This window comes from Myotis daubentonii, chromosome 21 (genome assembly GCF_963259705.1).
Source record: "Myotis daubentonii chromosome 21, mMyoDau2.1, whole genome shotgun sequence".
In the NCBI taxonomy this organism is placed as follows: Eukaryota; Metazoa; Chordata; class Mammalia; order Chiroptera; family Vespertilionidae; genus Myotis; species Myotis daubentonii.
In genome coordinates this window covers 17,271,627-17,287,098 of record NC_081860.1, presented here as the reverse complement: position 1 = coordinate 17,287,098, position 15,472 = coordinate 17,271,627, and the positions used below count along the sequence as shown (strand labels likewise).

Here is a 15,472-nt window from a genome sequence, read left to right as displayed (position 1 = left end):
CGAGTGTAAAGTGTGGTTTTTCGTTGTGTTTTGCTGGACAGTTGTGTCATGATTATGGTGCCACAGCTCACGGGCACAGTATGAACAACTGGCAGCCTCAGCCCTGGCCCTCGCGCCGCCGGGCACCTGCGTACGAAGCCGGGGCCAAGCTGCCTCACACCGGGACTTCCTGGTAGGAACTTAGAGATGGACATGGTCTTACTGTTACTTCATGATGAAACCAATTTTAAAACCAAAAATGTCTAACTTTATTTAAGAGAAGCTTATTAACCGGGGCGAACGGGTGGGACCGTCGAGCACCCCCGTCAGCGGCCGGCCTGCTGTAGCCGTGACGCAAGCAGCTGAACTGGACGTAGAGAAGGCGCACCCCTTTGTGCCTGGAGTGGACTGACTTGGGGTGAAGCAGCGGAGCAGGAAGGGAGGCCTGTCCAACAGTACGAACGTGAGGGGAGCTCCGACTGCGAGTAAACGCCACAGAACCGGTTGTGGCCTGTGTGACAGCATCTCTGAGAACAGTGGCTCTGGAAGCCAGGACCTTTCTTTCCAGCGCGCGCGCACGTGTGTGTGTGTGTGTGTGTGTGTGTGTGTGTGTGTGTGTGTGTGTGTGAGAGAGAGAGAGAGATGGGAGAGATGCACTCGGCATTCCTGCTTCTAAAGCTGACAGTGATCCCTGACATTTTTTTTTTTAAAAATATATTGATTTCAGAGAGGAAGGGAGGAGACAGAGAAACATGAATGATGAGAGAGAATCACTGATCGGCTGCCTCCTGCACACCCCCTACAGGGAACATGTGCCCTTGGCTGGAATCGAACCTGGGACCCTTCAGTCTGCAGGCTGACGCTCTATCCCCTGAGCCAACCCGGCTAGGGCTGATCCCTGACATCTTTAACGTCACGTCAGAACTGGCTGAGTGAAGGCCATGTGGGTACTGACCATGTCATTCCATCTAATAAATGAAAGGGCTGGGAGTAACATTCCCTTAAGGTCCCAGGACGACTCTGTGGGGGACCGGGACCCCAAGCCCTGCCTCCTGGGCCTTCCCCAGCCTACGGCTTCCCACAGTGGCTGAGCAGCCCGGCTTCTGTGATTCTGTCTGCACAGAAAATGACCCCAGTCTGGGCATGAGGGATGCTCCCAGGAAGGACGGAAAGGGACCCTTGCCCTTGATACAGACTGATCAGTCCTTTGGCGACGTGGGGCCAGTGAGTAAGAGTGAGCATTGACCGATGTGCTGAGAACGTTCTCAGAATCTGTGTTCTCATTGCTAAAGAAATCAATTTCCACTGCTTCTGCTCGTGGGTAGTTATAAAAGGAGGAGGAAACCTTGTGCCGGCTGCTTTTATAAAAGCTGTGAGTGGGCTCATTTGTTGGTGGTGGTGGTTTCTTTTTCGGCTTTTTTTTTTTTTTGCAACTTAGATGTTTCCAACCCTAAAATGGCCACTAAGGTTTTCATCATTTCAAAAGTTCACGGCCTGCTGTGCGGGATCAATGAATGTACTCAGTTTACCACCCAGTTTATTGCTGACGGTATCAAAATAAAAAGGAAACGCAATTGATTACACTCATGCTTTTGAGAATCTCAGACCCGCGTGTGACCCACAGCTCAGTGAAGGCCTCTGCTCTTGGCTCCGACCGCCGTGACGTGGCAGACCTCGACGTCGGCCCCCAGCCTCTGCAGCTCGTCCAGCCAGACCATCTGCTTGTGCGAAAGGCGGTCGTTGGGGCCCTTGACCTCCACCAGCTGCAAGAGCAGTTTTCAAGGCATTAGTCTCCGGAAACGGAACAGCCATCAAACAGGCCGGAGTCGTTTCCAGTAGGTATTTAAATGGCTCACCCCGCCACACCACCGTCGACATTTAAAACTCCTGCTCTTAAAAAGACAGTCGTGAGAGAACGAAGAACCAAGGCACAGACTGGGGCGAAATATATCTGATAAAGGACTTGTGTCCAGAATGTTTTTTCTCGGTCGCAAAACTCACAAGAAGGCAACCCCACCCGTGAGGCAAGGGAGGTGCCTCGCCCACAACACGAGCTGCTTCAAACACGGCCCCCGCCTCCGGGCCCCCGTGTGCACCCTGCAGAGGGCTCGCTGTGGGCTGGTCCTGGTGACTCGCTTCTACTAACAGAACACAGCACAGAGGACGGGACGGAACGGAACGGGGACCAGGTGAGGAGACTGTGCTCACACACGCGCAGGGAACGGGGCGGCCTCCGCCACCCGCCACCACCGAGGAGCCTGGCCCTCGGTCCAGGCGTTCTCTAGGGGTTCAGTCTTGCCAGCAACCAGGCGAGAAAAGGCTATTAGATTGTGGCCTTGGATGAGGCCGCTCATCAGGTCACAGGTGCAACCTTCCATTCTGGCTCCACTGACCTTGCAGCGACAGTCCTGGGAGCTCCACACCACCAGGTCGGGGAGGCCGCCTCGGCAGTGTCGGAAGTCCTCGGCCAGGCGCCGGCACACCCCGCTGAGGACGGGGCCCCCCAGGCAGGAAACGAGGTCCTGAACACAGAACACCCGGGTCAGCAGCTGCCCCGTGGTGGCCCAGGCCCTGGAATACTCCCAGGGGTCCCGGGCGGGAGGACCCCGTGGAATCCCACTGGTGGAAATCCCGGCAGCTCTGCGAAGTCAGCTTTCCTCTGCCTGTCACCATTCCCTGCCCGCGGGAAAATCCCGGGGCCTGAGGAAGCCGTTTGGGGCAGCGTCCTCACTGCCAGGGCCAGAGGTCACACCAAGGGAAGCTGTCAGCTCGGGGAGAAGGCGGCACCGGGGCTTGGATGCCCCGGCATGTATGTTCCCCTCGATGACTGGCATTGGGGCTGGGATACTGTCATACACGCATAGGTACATATGCACAATATGCATGTGTGCGTACACAGATGCATGCATGCAGGCACACGTGTGTGTGTGTGTGTGTGTGTGTGTGTGTGTGTGTGTGTGTGGCGTGCAGACTCCCACCTGAGCTTGCTGCAGAGACGCGAAGCGGTCCCAGCTGACAACGGCCGCCGCCCTGCCTTCCTGGGCCTCCCAGGTGGCCGCCACCCAGGCTCGCAGGCGCTCGGCGGGGGCGGCGTGGATCCGCCGCAGCCTGGCCTCGAGGGCCGGCCGCCGGCTCGCGAAGAAGCTGTCTGTGCACAAGTCCAGCGGGGATGCCTGTGAGAACCCGCGCGTCAGGCCAGTCAGGCCTGGACACGGGCCCACCTGGCCACACTGGCGCCTTCTTTTTCCCAAGAGGCATGTAAACGACATGGACTCAGCGGGCACAGGTGACACAGCACCTGGGGCACCCCTGGACCCTGACGGGCTCAGAAAAGGTCGAGGCTGCAGATGCACTGTTTCTTTTGAGGGTAAATAGGCTTAAAGTTTCAAACTTTACTCTGGAGCGAGCACCGTGACAAGAGACCGTAACGGGCAGGTTTCTGATGGGCGCGAATCACGGACGTGCGGACGCGTCTGCTCCCCCAGAGAGCACGCCCTGGGCTGGAGCGTGGCCGGTTACCTGGTAGGCGTTTCTGAAGACGTCTGCGATCCCGTCCATGAAGATGATGTCCCACAGGAGGAGGCCGAAGAGCGTGATGAAGGTGGAGCCCTCCCCGTGGATCCCTAAGGAAAGCCACACACAAGACAGACCGGTGTTCTCTGGCTGAAAAACCATCGCCATAACCTGCCTCCTCAATTCGAAGGGACCACAGAACTATCTGGGCTTCAGACGCCATTTCCAAGCCGTCCCTGGTTCTTTTAATTTTATTGATTTCAGAGAGGAAGGGAGAGGGAGAGAGAGAGACATCAATGATGAGAGAATCACTGACTGGCTGCCTCCTGCACGCCCCACACTGGGGACCGAGCCCACAACCCCGGCCTGTGTCTTGTCTGGGAATCGGATTGTAACCTCCTGGTTCATAGATTGACGCTTAACCACTGAACCACACCGGCCGGGCTAATTTCTTACATTCTGTGGCTTACCTACGGGAGCCAACGCGAGTCTCAGTAACCTGGGAAAAGCCATAGGTACATGTCAGGGCCGTAAAGAAGTGGCTCTCTAAGTGCAGGGCCACGGAGCGGGGGGGGGGTGATGCCACCCACTCCTTAGAAAGGGCGACATGGAAAGTCCGCTGGTCCCTGATTCCCGCCGGACTGGACGGAGCGAGCTCACGCTGCCAGGAAGGCCAGTCCCTGTTCCTCCTCGGCTGCCTCTGGTTTCCTGGTGCTGCCCCCAGGACCTGTCCTTCAGCCCGACCACAAGGCCCGCCCCCGCTGTCCGCGGTGACGGGTGGCCAGGAGATGCTGGCGTTAGTTACCCTGGTCGAAGCCGCTGCGTCTGTAATGGTCCAGCGCCAGCTCCTCCACGGAGCACAGGACGGTGGCAGGGGTGGCGGGCCCCCCGGCCTCCAGCACAAACACGGACTTGCCCATCCCGAGCTGCGGGCACAGCCGGCCCGTGATGGTCACCTGAGACGGCAACAAGAGGACGGCCGTGAGCCTCACTGCAGCTGCAGGGGGCAAACCTGGGGACCCCCAGGCCCACACGCCCCCCAGCCACCCATTCTGAGGCCAGTGACCCCCACGGTGGCACCTCCCAGGTCACTGCCTCGGTCCCGGGGGAGATGCGGGCCCCAGAGTGGCTCTCCCGGCACCCTGACCAAGAAGGCAACACCGGCAAAGGCTGCGAGCTGCTGGCCCCGGAGATTTCCAGAAAGTCGCTCAACCCAGGGCCTGAGCAAGCCCACCAGCCGGCCTGGCCGAAGGCAGGAGGACGGGTGAGGATGGAGCGGTGGCCATGCCCCTGTCCACAGGGCACACCAGTCTCCTAAGTCTATGAGACCGTGACAGCCGAACGGTTCCTGGCTGCCTTCCCTCGAGGACCCCACCCGGCGGGACTCACATGCTTCACGTCCTGCACGGCGACTTCCGGCAGCTGCTGGAGGAGGTGCCGGTACCTCCGGCAGCTGGGCGACGCCCTCAGGCGCAGGGCTCTCTGGTACAGCGACAGGCGATGCCCCGTCCTCACCTCGGGGTCCGCCAGCCCTTCTGCGATGCACTTGATAGCCTAGAGAGAACGGGGTCCCGGGAGGGGACGGGGGGAGCTGTCAACGCGTGGACCTTGGTTACCATGAAAGCAGCAGCAACCTCAGCACGGCCTCTCCCCGGGGGCCTGGAGGCCGGCAGGTGCCTCCTGCCGCTATTTCGGCCGAATGACCACCGAGAGGTACGGAAGCACCGCGCCCTCCTCCCCGAGAGAGAACAGCTTCCCGGCCCCACGCTCGGCCTCAAGGCGCCCCTCCAGTCGGAGGCCGTGAAAACACTCGGTCCCATGTCCACGCCCAGGGTCAGTCTTTCCACCCGATGTCACCCTGACTCACGGCATGTGCTGCCGGGAAAAGCCAGCGCTCCCGGGCACAGCCCTCCATTCATGGCCCAGGCGAGGCTGGCATGGAGGCGGGCGGGGCGCGGGCGGCCACACAAAGGGCCACTGTTGCCACCGGGCAGGGGCGCGGCTGCTTGGCCACAGACGGCCCCTCCATTTCCAAGATCCCGGCCACAGAGAACACCAGCGCCCGGAGGGGGGGGGGGGCCTGCTCGGGGGCAAAGCCCGGGGCTTCCCAGAGGGAGTCAGTCACTCAGGAAGGGTTTGCACTGCACTAGACTTCCAGCTCCCGCGGGCCCCAGGCAGCAGGAACAAGCCCCGTTTCCACAGCAGGAAGCGCCTGCTGAGGGCGGAGGCGTCCCGTGCTCCTGGCCCCTGACCCCTGACCCCTGATTAATCCTAAATCCCAGCACAGGTCCCACCGCCAGCCCCGCTCCCTTCATTGTCATGCTTGGGTTAGCGACCTTGTTTCTTTTCGTGTTGGGAGAGCACGGACAAAGGTCTAAAAAATGAATGTCCAGAGGCGGGGGCGGTCTAGAAGGGGTCAGTGGAAAAGGGGGGACATATGCAATACTTTCAACAATAAAGATTAAAAAAAAAGCCTTGCCTGGCTGGTGTGGCTCAGTGGTTGAGCATCGACCTCTGAACCAGGAGGTCAGGGCACATGGCCAGGTTGCAGGCTCGATCCCCAGTGTGGGGCGTGCAGGAGGCAGCCGGTCAGTGATTCTCTCTCATCAGTGATGCTTCTGTAGCTCTCTCTCCCTCTCCCTTCCTCTCTGACGTCAATAAAAACATCTATATTTTAAAACCCGAATGTCCTGATTGCATTTGGTCCTTAAGGCATTAGCTGTTGGCTGTCCTGCCTAGGGGCTGAGTACCGGTTCGAGGCGTTTCAAGTGCTGGTGGAGGTTGAGAGCCAGCCGGTCCCACCACCGGCCTCTGCTGTCGGGACAATAGACTTTCTGGGACAAAAGGGCCTCCAGTTCCTGGACGGCTTCCTGTGGCGACAACAAAGGAAGCGCATTAGACGTGCACCCACCAAACTACACACACAAGGCGGGCAGCATCAGAAACATGCGCCAGCCCCACATACACACACGTGTGGGTCCACAGGCTCCCCGGGCCCCGCCACGGATCCTCTTGGGATCCCGGGACCCGGGTCAGGACCCAGCTTTGGCAGAAGCTCTGAGAAACGCCATTCCTCAATACAGGATGCCCGACGTAACCGAAGTCACCTCGAGCCATCGCCCGCGGCTCGGTGTAACGGGGGACACGACCGCGTTTCGGATTTGTGACTCCTATTTCCGGATGGCCCCTGACAGCTGCCCGGGAGACACAGCAGACGTGGGGGCTCCCCTCCGAGCTGGATGGAGGCCTCCCCGGCGCCCCACGAGCTCGGCGTGACCCTCAGGCCGGACGGGGGCACACGCGTCAACTCCAAACGGCTGGCCCCCGGCCACGCTCCCCCTGGCCCGGGAGTCCGCGGGCCGCCCGCACGTCCCCAGAAGCCGGGCGGAGGTCCGTGTCCTCACCTCGTACAGGTGCAGCCGCTGCAGGACCTCCACGGCCCGAGACAGGATCCTGGTGTACACCCACCCAACGGTGAAGCAGCGCAGGAAGGGCGGCAGGTCCGCGTGGTGCCTGCGGGGAGCGTGTGCGCGCAGCCTGGTCACCGGGCCGCTGGCCGGGAGACGGGCATGAGCTCCCGCGGTGGACGGGAGGCGTCGCTTAGGAAAAGGTCTGTGCTCAGTTCCGTGGCCTGTGTGCGATGCCTGGCTCTCCGGCTCCATCCCCAGGAGGGGCGAGCAGGAGGCAGGCGGGCAACCTGCCGCCCTCGCATCGACGTGTCGCCCTCTCCCTCTCCCTTCCTCGCTCTCTAAAATAAGTAATAAGAAAATAAGAATAAAGGATCGTGTGCTGTGACCTTGAAATTTGGAAGTAAACGTTCAGTGTTTTTGTGTTGTTGTTTTTTTAATATATATATTGATTGATTTCCGAGAGGAAGGGAGAGGGAAAGAGTTAGAAACATCCATGATGAGAGAGAATCATGGATCAGCTGCCTCCTGCGCGCCCCACACTGGGGATGGAGCCCGAAACCCAGGCATGTGCCCCGACCGGGAATCGAACCGTGACCTCCTGGTTCCTAGGTCGATGCTCAACCCCTGAGCCACGCCGGCCGGGCAGACTCAGTTTTCTTTTTCGGAACAACGCCTACGTTTGAGTTTCCGTCGAGAGAACAGGTCTGGCCCGCGGGCTTCCCACAACATCTGTCCGCAGCTGGGTTCCCCGCACATTGAGTTCAGCTGAGCAATGCCTGGGGAAGCTGGCACCCCGGGGACGGCCACCGACAGCCCCCCCCCCCCCCCCCCCCGTGCGCTCACGTGAACGTGTGTCGCGCACGGATCCGAATCAGATGAAACCCCCAAGCCCAGACCTTTCCTCCTGTCTCACGCAGCCCTTTGACTCCGTGCGGAGCAGCCAGGAAGGCCACCGCCCAGCTGGTCCGACCCCAGAGCCCAGGCAGGTCCTTCGTGGAGAGCACGGCCCCAAGTGGCGGGAGCGGCTCGGTCAGTGAGTACCTTCTGGCGGGCACTTAAGACCCCCCCCCCCTCACCTCAGGGAAGGGTGGCCCTTCAGCTCCTCCCAGTCCCTCCTGGCGCCTTGAGAGAGCGCGTTCGCTTCCTCCCAGTTCCCGGCGGCCATGGCGGCAGAGATGTCGCTCAGCAGGTGGGCGGCGGCCGCGTACCTGGGGGGACAGCCCACGCCATCTGGGTTTCAGACGCGCGTGAAACATTTCCACCCCCCCCCCCCCCCCCCGCACCCGACCCAACGCCCAAGGGCAAAAGCGTGTCTTTGAAAAACAGGGGAATGATTTAAAGTCTATTCTATAATAACGGAACCCGCAGCTTCCCTGCAGCGGCCCAGAACGAACACGGGGGACTAGAAAGGGCGCAGCCTTCGCACCGCGCGGCTCCGTGACCTGTCCCGCCGTGTAAACGCGACGCTGATGGGCCTCTGTCCCTTGGAGGACCCGGGTCAGTCTAGAACAGTGGTTCTCCGCCTTCTGGCCCTTTAATACAGTTCCCCATGCTGTGACCCAACCATAACATTATTTTCGTGGCTACTTCATCACTGCCATGTTGCTGCTGTGATGAATCGTCATGTAAATATCTGATAGGCGGGATGGTCTTAGGCGACCCCTGTGAAAGGGTCGTTCGGCCGCCAAAGGGGTCGTGACCCACAGGTTGAGAACCGCTGGTCTAGAATCCTACTCTTGCCAGTCGAACGCAATGTTCCTAAATCCATCTGCCAAAACAGACCTGGGAATGTCTGCCTGTCACGGGCCCGGGTCTGGTGCCAGCACGTAAGTCGGCATTAGCTCTCTCTGAAGTCTGATTACTGGGAGGGCATTCACCTTCAGCTCGGTCATGCCAACAACACCCTCCCAGGGCAGGTGTGCGCGAATGTCTGCGTTTTAAAAAATGCTCCCTGCCAGGGGACAGGGACACGTCTGCAGCTCTAACCAAAACTCACTCGTTTTGGCAACTGTAATATAAGCACATTTCTTTAATGTGTGTGTGTGTGTGTGTGTGTGTGTGTGTGTGTATATATATATATATATATATATATATATATATATATATATATATTATTGTCTTCAGAGAAGAAAGGAGAGGGGGAGAGAGAAAGAAACACCCATCGGCTGCCTCCTGCACGCCCCCTATTAGGGATCAAGCCCGCAACCCGGGCATGTGCCCCGACTGGGAACCGAACCGTGACCTCCTGGCTCCTAGGTGGACTCTCGGCCATCTCAGCCACACCGGCCGGGCTAAGCACATTTCTGCCTTCTCTGCAGAGTCTTAGGAATGCACACGCAGGTGAGGCGGAAAGAAAACCAGGCAACAAAGCCGGAAGGGCTGCTCTGACTGTGAACGTAGGCCTGCCCTGCGGCTGGAAGGAGGGGCGAGGGGGCTGGCGGGAGGGCGAAGCACCCAGCTCTGACCTGAGGAGGTCGTCTCTGTCCTGGAAGACCCGGGCGCGCCGGCTGACCGTGTACCGAGGGAAGGCCACGCGGCCCAGGCTCGCCAGCAGCACCGTGGAGAGCTGGCCCTGCCCCCCGCAGGCGGCGTCCTCCTCCTCCGGGGAGTCGGTCAGGGAGAAGAGCAGCAGCGCCCGGGAGAACACCGCCCGCGGGCCCCTGCACACCCTCAGCGACGGGCCCGCCAGGTCCTTGGCCCTGAGACACAGACGGGGACACGGACGTCAGGTGATGTTCAGAGGCAGCCAAGCTAAGGGGTGGGGTGCTCGCTGTTCTCAGCCTCCAGGCCACCCACCCTCCTGCTGTGGGGCCCCGGAGCGTCTCTGCGCCTCTCTGGGGCCCAGAGCCCACCAGGGACCCGGGGAGGCCTCAGGGACATTTCATTTCCCCATGGTTCACGCACCGCGTGGCTCCAGGGGAGAGCCGGGTGGGCCGGCGCTGGTCGCGAATAGCAGGGAAACGCCTAACAGTATTGCCCGTTTGACATCAGCGATGCTCCCTTCCGACTCCGGGCACAGTTTAGATTAAGTATCATGCTTAATGGAGAGCACCCCCCCCCCCAAAAAAAAAAAAACCTGACTGAATAGTTCACTCTTAAATCCTGCAAGAACAGCAGTCAGAACTGCATTTTTCTTGAATAACAAATCCTGGAATTGACCGAAAGGCCTATCGCCTGTACTCTCTCGCCCCCAGGTCGTCCGCGGTCTTAGAAATGAGGACGGAGTCACAGGGATTATGAATAGCAGACCACGAAGGACTCCAGGCTAGCGGAATGAACGAGGACTCTCCTCCCTTCCCCATCCATCGAGTGGCTGGTGAAACCAGCGACGACAGTTCCACAGCAGGGACCGCCCGTTAGAAGGTAATACGCGCGCTGGGTGTCTCCCGATGGTTTTACGGTGACCAGAGCCCACGCACCTCTTCAGGATCACCGCCCCGACCCCGGGCGCGCGCGTGCCCCAGGTGCAGACGGAGGGCTGTCTGGCCAGTCTGAGCAAGGCCTCGGCCAGCTGCTGCTTCTGCCCGCCGGGGCTGCCCACGCGCAAGGTCTTTGCCAGGGTCCTCAGTTCAGGAGCGGAAAGCAGTTCCAGCGCTTCAGGGAGCTCTTGCAACTCGGATTCTGAAATGGTTTTTTTTTTAAAAAGAAAAGTTTTAAAAGAGAGTCACAGCATGTTCTCGCGTCCTTTAAGGAAGCATAGTTAGATGCAAACGAGATGGCATTCGCTGTGGAGATGTCAGTCTGCCCAACCAGTTATCTCCGGGTATGAAAAACAGAGACCTCAGAGAAGGTGTAACAGACCCACTTCTCACTGAAAAGGAACGGAGATCTGCCCTGGCTGGTGAGCTCAGTGGTTAGAGCATCGGCCCGCCCGCACACAGAAGGGCTGCGAGTTCGAGTCCTGGTCAAGGGCATGTATCTGGGTTGCAGGTTGGATCCCTGGCCCCAGGTCGGGTGCATGCAGGAGGCAACCGACCGACGTGTCTCTCCCGCATCGGTGTTCCTCTCTCCCCCTTCCTCCCTCCCTTCCAATCTCTCTAAAAATCAGTGGAAAAAAATGTCCTTGCGTGAGGATTAGCAACAACAAAGAAAGCAAGTGCAGACTCTCTTTCATTATCCTCGTTGTCTTAACCCCAAAGGCGAAGGAGAGCTTTGCCTCCACATGAGTAACTTACTACAACACACAATTACTATCGATCGAGCCCCCGCCAGCAGTTGGCACGGCACCGGCATCGCCCTCCCTCCTCGTGTCCTGTTTTCCCCTTACGTTTCCCTGGATGCATCGTACCCGTCTGCAGGAAGCCGGCTCGCTCCAGTTCCCCAACCACGGGCGCCAAGTCGGGGGCGATCTCTTCGTATTCCAACTTATGCCTCTTAATCCAGCCGAACTTGCGTTGGAAAAGTCTGACGTATAACTTCTGACCGCGATCTGCAAGCGGGTGAGGCAAAAGAGGGGAGAATGTTACCTTTCTTCTCCAAAACAGCGGACAGGTATCACTTCCTTTTTCAAACCGAGGGACAGTACACCCCTCAGACGTGCATACCTGCCTCCTCAACTGGTCTCCCCCCAGACCCCTTTTCTTCCTGTGGACGATGTAACTTATCTGAAACAGAAAGCCCCCAGGGGCAGGGAGATGCCCAGATGGGAGACCCGGGGCCAGCTCTGCCACTTGCCAACTGTGCGGCACCTTCCTGAGACTTCGTTTTCCCTCCCACAAAAAGGGGGGGCTGGCGCTGGCCCGTGTGTTGCTAAGTGGTTAGAGCATCGGCCCGCACACCCAAGGGTTGGCGGCTTGATTTCCGGTGGGAGCACGTGCAGGAGGCAACCAACTGATGTGTCTCTCTCACATCGATGTTTCTCTCTCTCTCTCCCTCCCTCCCTCCCTCCCTCCCACTCTTTTAAAAAATAATGGAAAAGAAATCCTCGCGTGAGGATGAACAACAACAAAAGGAACTCCGTAATAATTCCACTGTGTGAATTTAAAACAAAAACCTTGCACTTTAACGTGAGTAGTCATGTTCCGGGTTTTTAAAAAATCTACTGAGAAGTCAGAACTCAGAACGCAGAGGGCGCTTTGCGAGGTCGCGCTGCTAACTCTTACTTTTTAATCCAGAAAAGGCTGTTTGTCACCTACCGATGACATCAATAAGTCCTGCGACCTTAAGGGAAAAGTGTAACAAAACCAATTCCGCCGTAGAAGAATTGATATCAATGAGAGTTTAGTTCCTATGGCATCTCATCAGTATTATAATGAAAAGATGATGAACAGAACATTATTGGAGCCCGGCCGGCGTGGCTCAGTGGTTGAGCGTCGACCTATGAACCAGGAGGTCACGGTTCGATTCCCGGTCAGGGCACAGGCCCGGGTTGCGGGCTGGATCCCCAGTGTGGGGCGTGCAGGAGGCAGCCGATCCGTGATTCTCTCTCATCGTTGATGTTTCTATCTCTCTCTCTCTCTCCCTTCCTCTCTGAAGTCAGTAAAAATCTATTAAAACACAACATTATCGGAGGGCCTGCTGTATACATACACAGGCAGGAAACTACAGGAACGGACATCACAGGGCACAAAATCTTGTCTCCTTTCCAAACATCTCCTCACCTAGAGGAGACCAGTAGAAGGCGGACTCCTCTGAGCGCTTCCAGTTGATTCTTAAAACCACACTGACTCCTTGTGGCCAGGAGACTGCTGCTCGTCGCCACCTCACGGCCTGAATCCGGCCAGCAAATGGGAGGCAAAGCCCGGAAAGCACTCGCTTACCGTACCCGACAACTGATGGAATTTAGCGACGATTCCCTTCTCCTGCTCCTCGAAGAGCGTCCTGTCGTCCTCATTCTCAAAGACGGCTGCCAGCACCACCAGGAAGCTGCGGAGATAGTACGGGTGGCCGGGCGGCGCCGGGGCCGGTTCCCCGGGAACACCGCAGCTCGGCCCCGGCCCCGAAGGCACCCCGGGGGCGGTTTCATCCTTTAAGCCACCGTCACCTTCCAGAGGGCGTTTGTGGGAGCTCCTCCCCTCGGAAGCGTCATGGGGAGGGCTATGAGATGGCGCCCCCCAAGAAAGCTGTGTCTCCGATTCCGAAGCCCCAGGGACTTCGGTTTCTCCACCAACGCCTGCCTCACGTGTCCCGACACCTTCACCAGCCGCTTGATCGAGGCTCTCCGGCTCTGCCCGGCTGGCCTCGGGAGCGGAGGGTAGTTTATTCCCGGGAGTTCGGTGGGGCGGTGACACTGGAGCACTGTCTGGGGAGGCAGGAGCGAGGGCGGACCTCCCACCGTCCTGGGGAGGCCCTGGCTTTGCAGGTGCCGATAACGGGGGGCCTTCGACAGTATCTTGCTCCATCAGAGGATCACAGGAAAACAGGTTCTCCTTTTGGGAACTGCTCTCCACGGCCGGATCCTCGTCCTCCGCCTCCGCACAGCTCGCCCCCACCCTGACGGCTGCGGCCGGGGCCTCGCTCTTCTCCGTGGCTCTTCTCGCCTGCAGGCACCTCCTGGATAACTTGGACGACAGGCTTCCCAAAGGAACGACTTGGACGTGGCGAGATCGCAGCTCGGCGTCTGGACTGTGGCACACGCCGCCATCGGCACCTTGAAAGTAGGGGCTGGTCTGCTTTTTCGCGCCCCTTGCTGCCGAGTGGCTTTGGTCAGGGGATAAGCTTGCCTTGGACGGTGGCGACCTCTCCGGTGTTACCCCTTCTCCCGGGGCCACGTCGGAACCCGGGACGCCGCCCAGCCCGGGGGCCACTGGAGCGACGTCGCCGCGGCTGGCACACATGTCATCGAGGTGCCGGTTCAGGTCATAGCGGGGCACCATCTGACTGCACACCGGGCAGGCAAGTCTGGCGGGTGGCGCGTTGTTGAAACACAACACGATGGACTTGGATGCATTTTTTTTCGCTCTGCTGCTCGACAGGCTTCGACGGGGCCTTTTCCTCGCGGGCGACGTCCCCCCTGGCATCATGCGCCCGGGAGAACCTGGCTGTGTCTCGGGGAGGAGAGCGAAGGCGACCCCTGGGGGAGGGCGCAGGGGTTCGCTGGGACGTTCCCGGGCGGGACGGAGGAGAGCCGGCTTCCCTTGGACGGCATAGCACTCCCTGCAGAACACAGCGCGTGCGGGTCAGACGGCAAAGCGCGCTCTGAACCCTGCGCCGGGCATCGCGGAGGAAAAGCCTGGGGCTGCGACGGGCAGGGCGCCCCGCGCACGCTCAGCGCGACCCGCCTAAGGGACGGCCCGGCACTGGGCTCGCGGACCTCGCTTTGAGCCCCCGATGATCCCCCCAGTGTGGCTACACCCGATCCCTTCCTAAAACCACGGCATCGGTAACTGTTTCCGGGAGGGAGGCTGCCCGGGTCACTCCTGCCTGCACGACCTGCAGCTGCGGCCACCGAACCCCGTGCGCGGGGTGAGCCCGGTCCTTCCCCGGGGCCGCGTCCGCGCACCTGGGCGCACGCCTGGGGCGTCGCCACCGCGCGGGGGCCCCCCACGCTCCCGCTGCCTCCCTGCCTCCCTCCCAGCCTGGCCACCTCGCGCCGCCCGCTCCCCTCCCCTCCCCGCCGCGCCCCCTGCGCCCCGCGCCCCCCGGCCGGCGGCCCGCACCTCCCACGGGGCTCCGCGCGCTCAGGCACAACCAGCCGATCCCCGCGTCTCGGCGCGCACAGGCTCGCCCAGCGGAGGCCCGAGTGATCGATCTCCCCGCCTCCTCGGGGAAGGCTTCCTTCCACGCACGTGGCAGAGGGTTGCGGAGCCCTGCAGGAGGCGGACCGCGCATGCGCCCCGGCACGTGCGCTCCGAGGGAACCCCTTTCCCGGTCGGGGCGCAGGCCGCGTGTGGGGGGAGCCTTCGGTGTCAAAGTGAAGCGGGTTCCTGGGATGAGACAGGGACGGCTGTACTCACCCAGCTCTGGTGGGCTTCCCAAGGGGTGTGCCGCACGCGCCTTGTTACAGTGGATGCAACCTCAAGCGCAAAGGGATGATATAATGTAGTCCGTCAGTACAGCGCCCCCCCCAATTCCTGGGGTTCCTCCCCAGCCCCCCCGCGGATGGCTGAAACCGCGGATAGGGCCGAACCCTGCATAGACTTTCCTACAAAGACATACCGATGATTGAGTTTAACTTAGAAGAGATTGACAATAGCTAATGATGACATAGAACAATTATAACAACACGCATAATAGAAGTTATGCGACTGTGATCTCTGATAACGGAGACAGCTACTAAGGGTGGTGGGACGCTGGATATGCTGGACAAAGGCACCATTCACTCGGGCAGGACTGAGCAGGTCCTTGTGAAATGATCAAGTCACACAGAATGGCAGGCAATTTAAAACATGAATTATTCCTGGAATTTTCCACTTCACATTTTGGCCCGCGGTTGACCACAGGTAACTAAAATGGTGGAAAGGGAAATGGTGGGTAAGGGGACTAGCGTAGCTAGAGAGTGACGAGTTTGGGGTACTTGTTTTCAATCTAGCTGAGCTGTGAGGTTGTGCAATTTAATTTCTAATAATGGCTGTGTCATCACTGAAAAGTGACTTCATCGGTCAGCTCTGCGGCACGGACACCAGCTGCCT

The 15,472-nt window shown here is 59.5% G+C and overlaps 1 protein-coding gene across 8 annotated transcripts; it reads right to left on the bottom strand.

Annotated features, from left to right (window-relative positions):
- Nucleotides 1-1,381: 1,381 nt before the first annotated feature.
- Nucleotides 1,382-14,426, bottom strand: FAN1 (FANCD2 and FANCI associated nuclease 1). 8 transcript variants are annotated; one of them, XM_059677931.1, is made up of 13 exons: nucleotides 12,667-14,425; nucleotides 11,191-11,331; nucleotides 10,322-10,523; nucleotides 9,368-9,601; nucleotides 7,979-8,132; nucleotides 6,897-7,005; nucleotides 6,243-6,362; nucleotides 4,882-5,046; nucleotides 4,298-4,448; nucleotides 3,499-3,602; nucleotides 2,958-3,152; nucleotides 2,373-2,501; nucleotides 1,382-1,742 (listed from the first exon to the last, which is right to left on the bottom strand). In XM_059677931.1, the coding sequence occupies exons 1-13, from the start codon at nucleotides 13,862-13,864 to the stop codon at nucleotides 1,564-1,566; spliced, it is 3,081 nt and encodes a 1,026-aa protein (XP_059533914.1). In that variant the 5' UTR covers nucleotides 13,865-14,425; the 3' UTR covers nucleotides 1,382-1,563. The 8 variants fall into 8 exon arrangements, with proteins under 8 accessions (XP_059533914.1, XP_059533918.1, XP_059533917.1 ...); XM_059677935.1 differs by having other exon boundaries at nucleotides 2,958-3,127; XM_059677934.1 differs by having other exon boundaries at nucleotides 7,979-8,110.
- Between the last annotated feature and the right edge of the window lie 1,046 nt (nucleotides 14,427-15,472).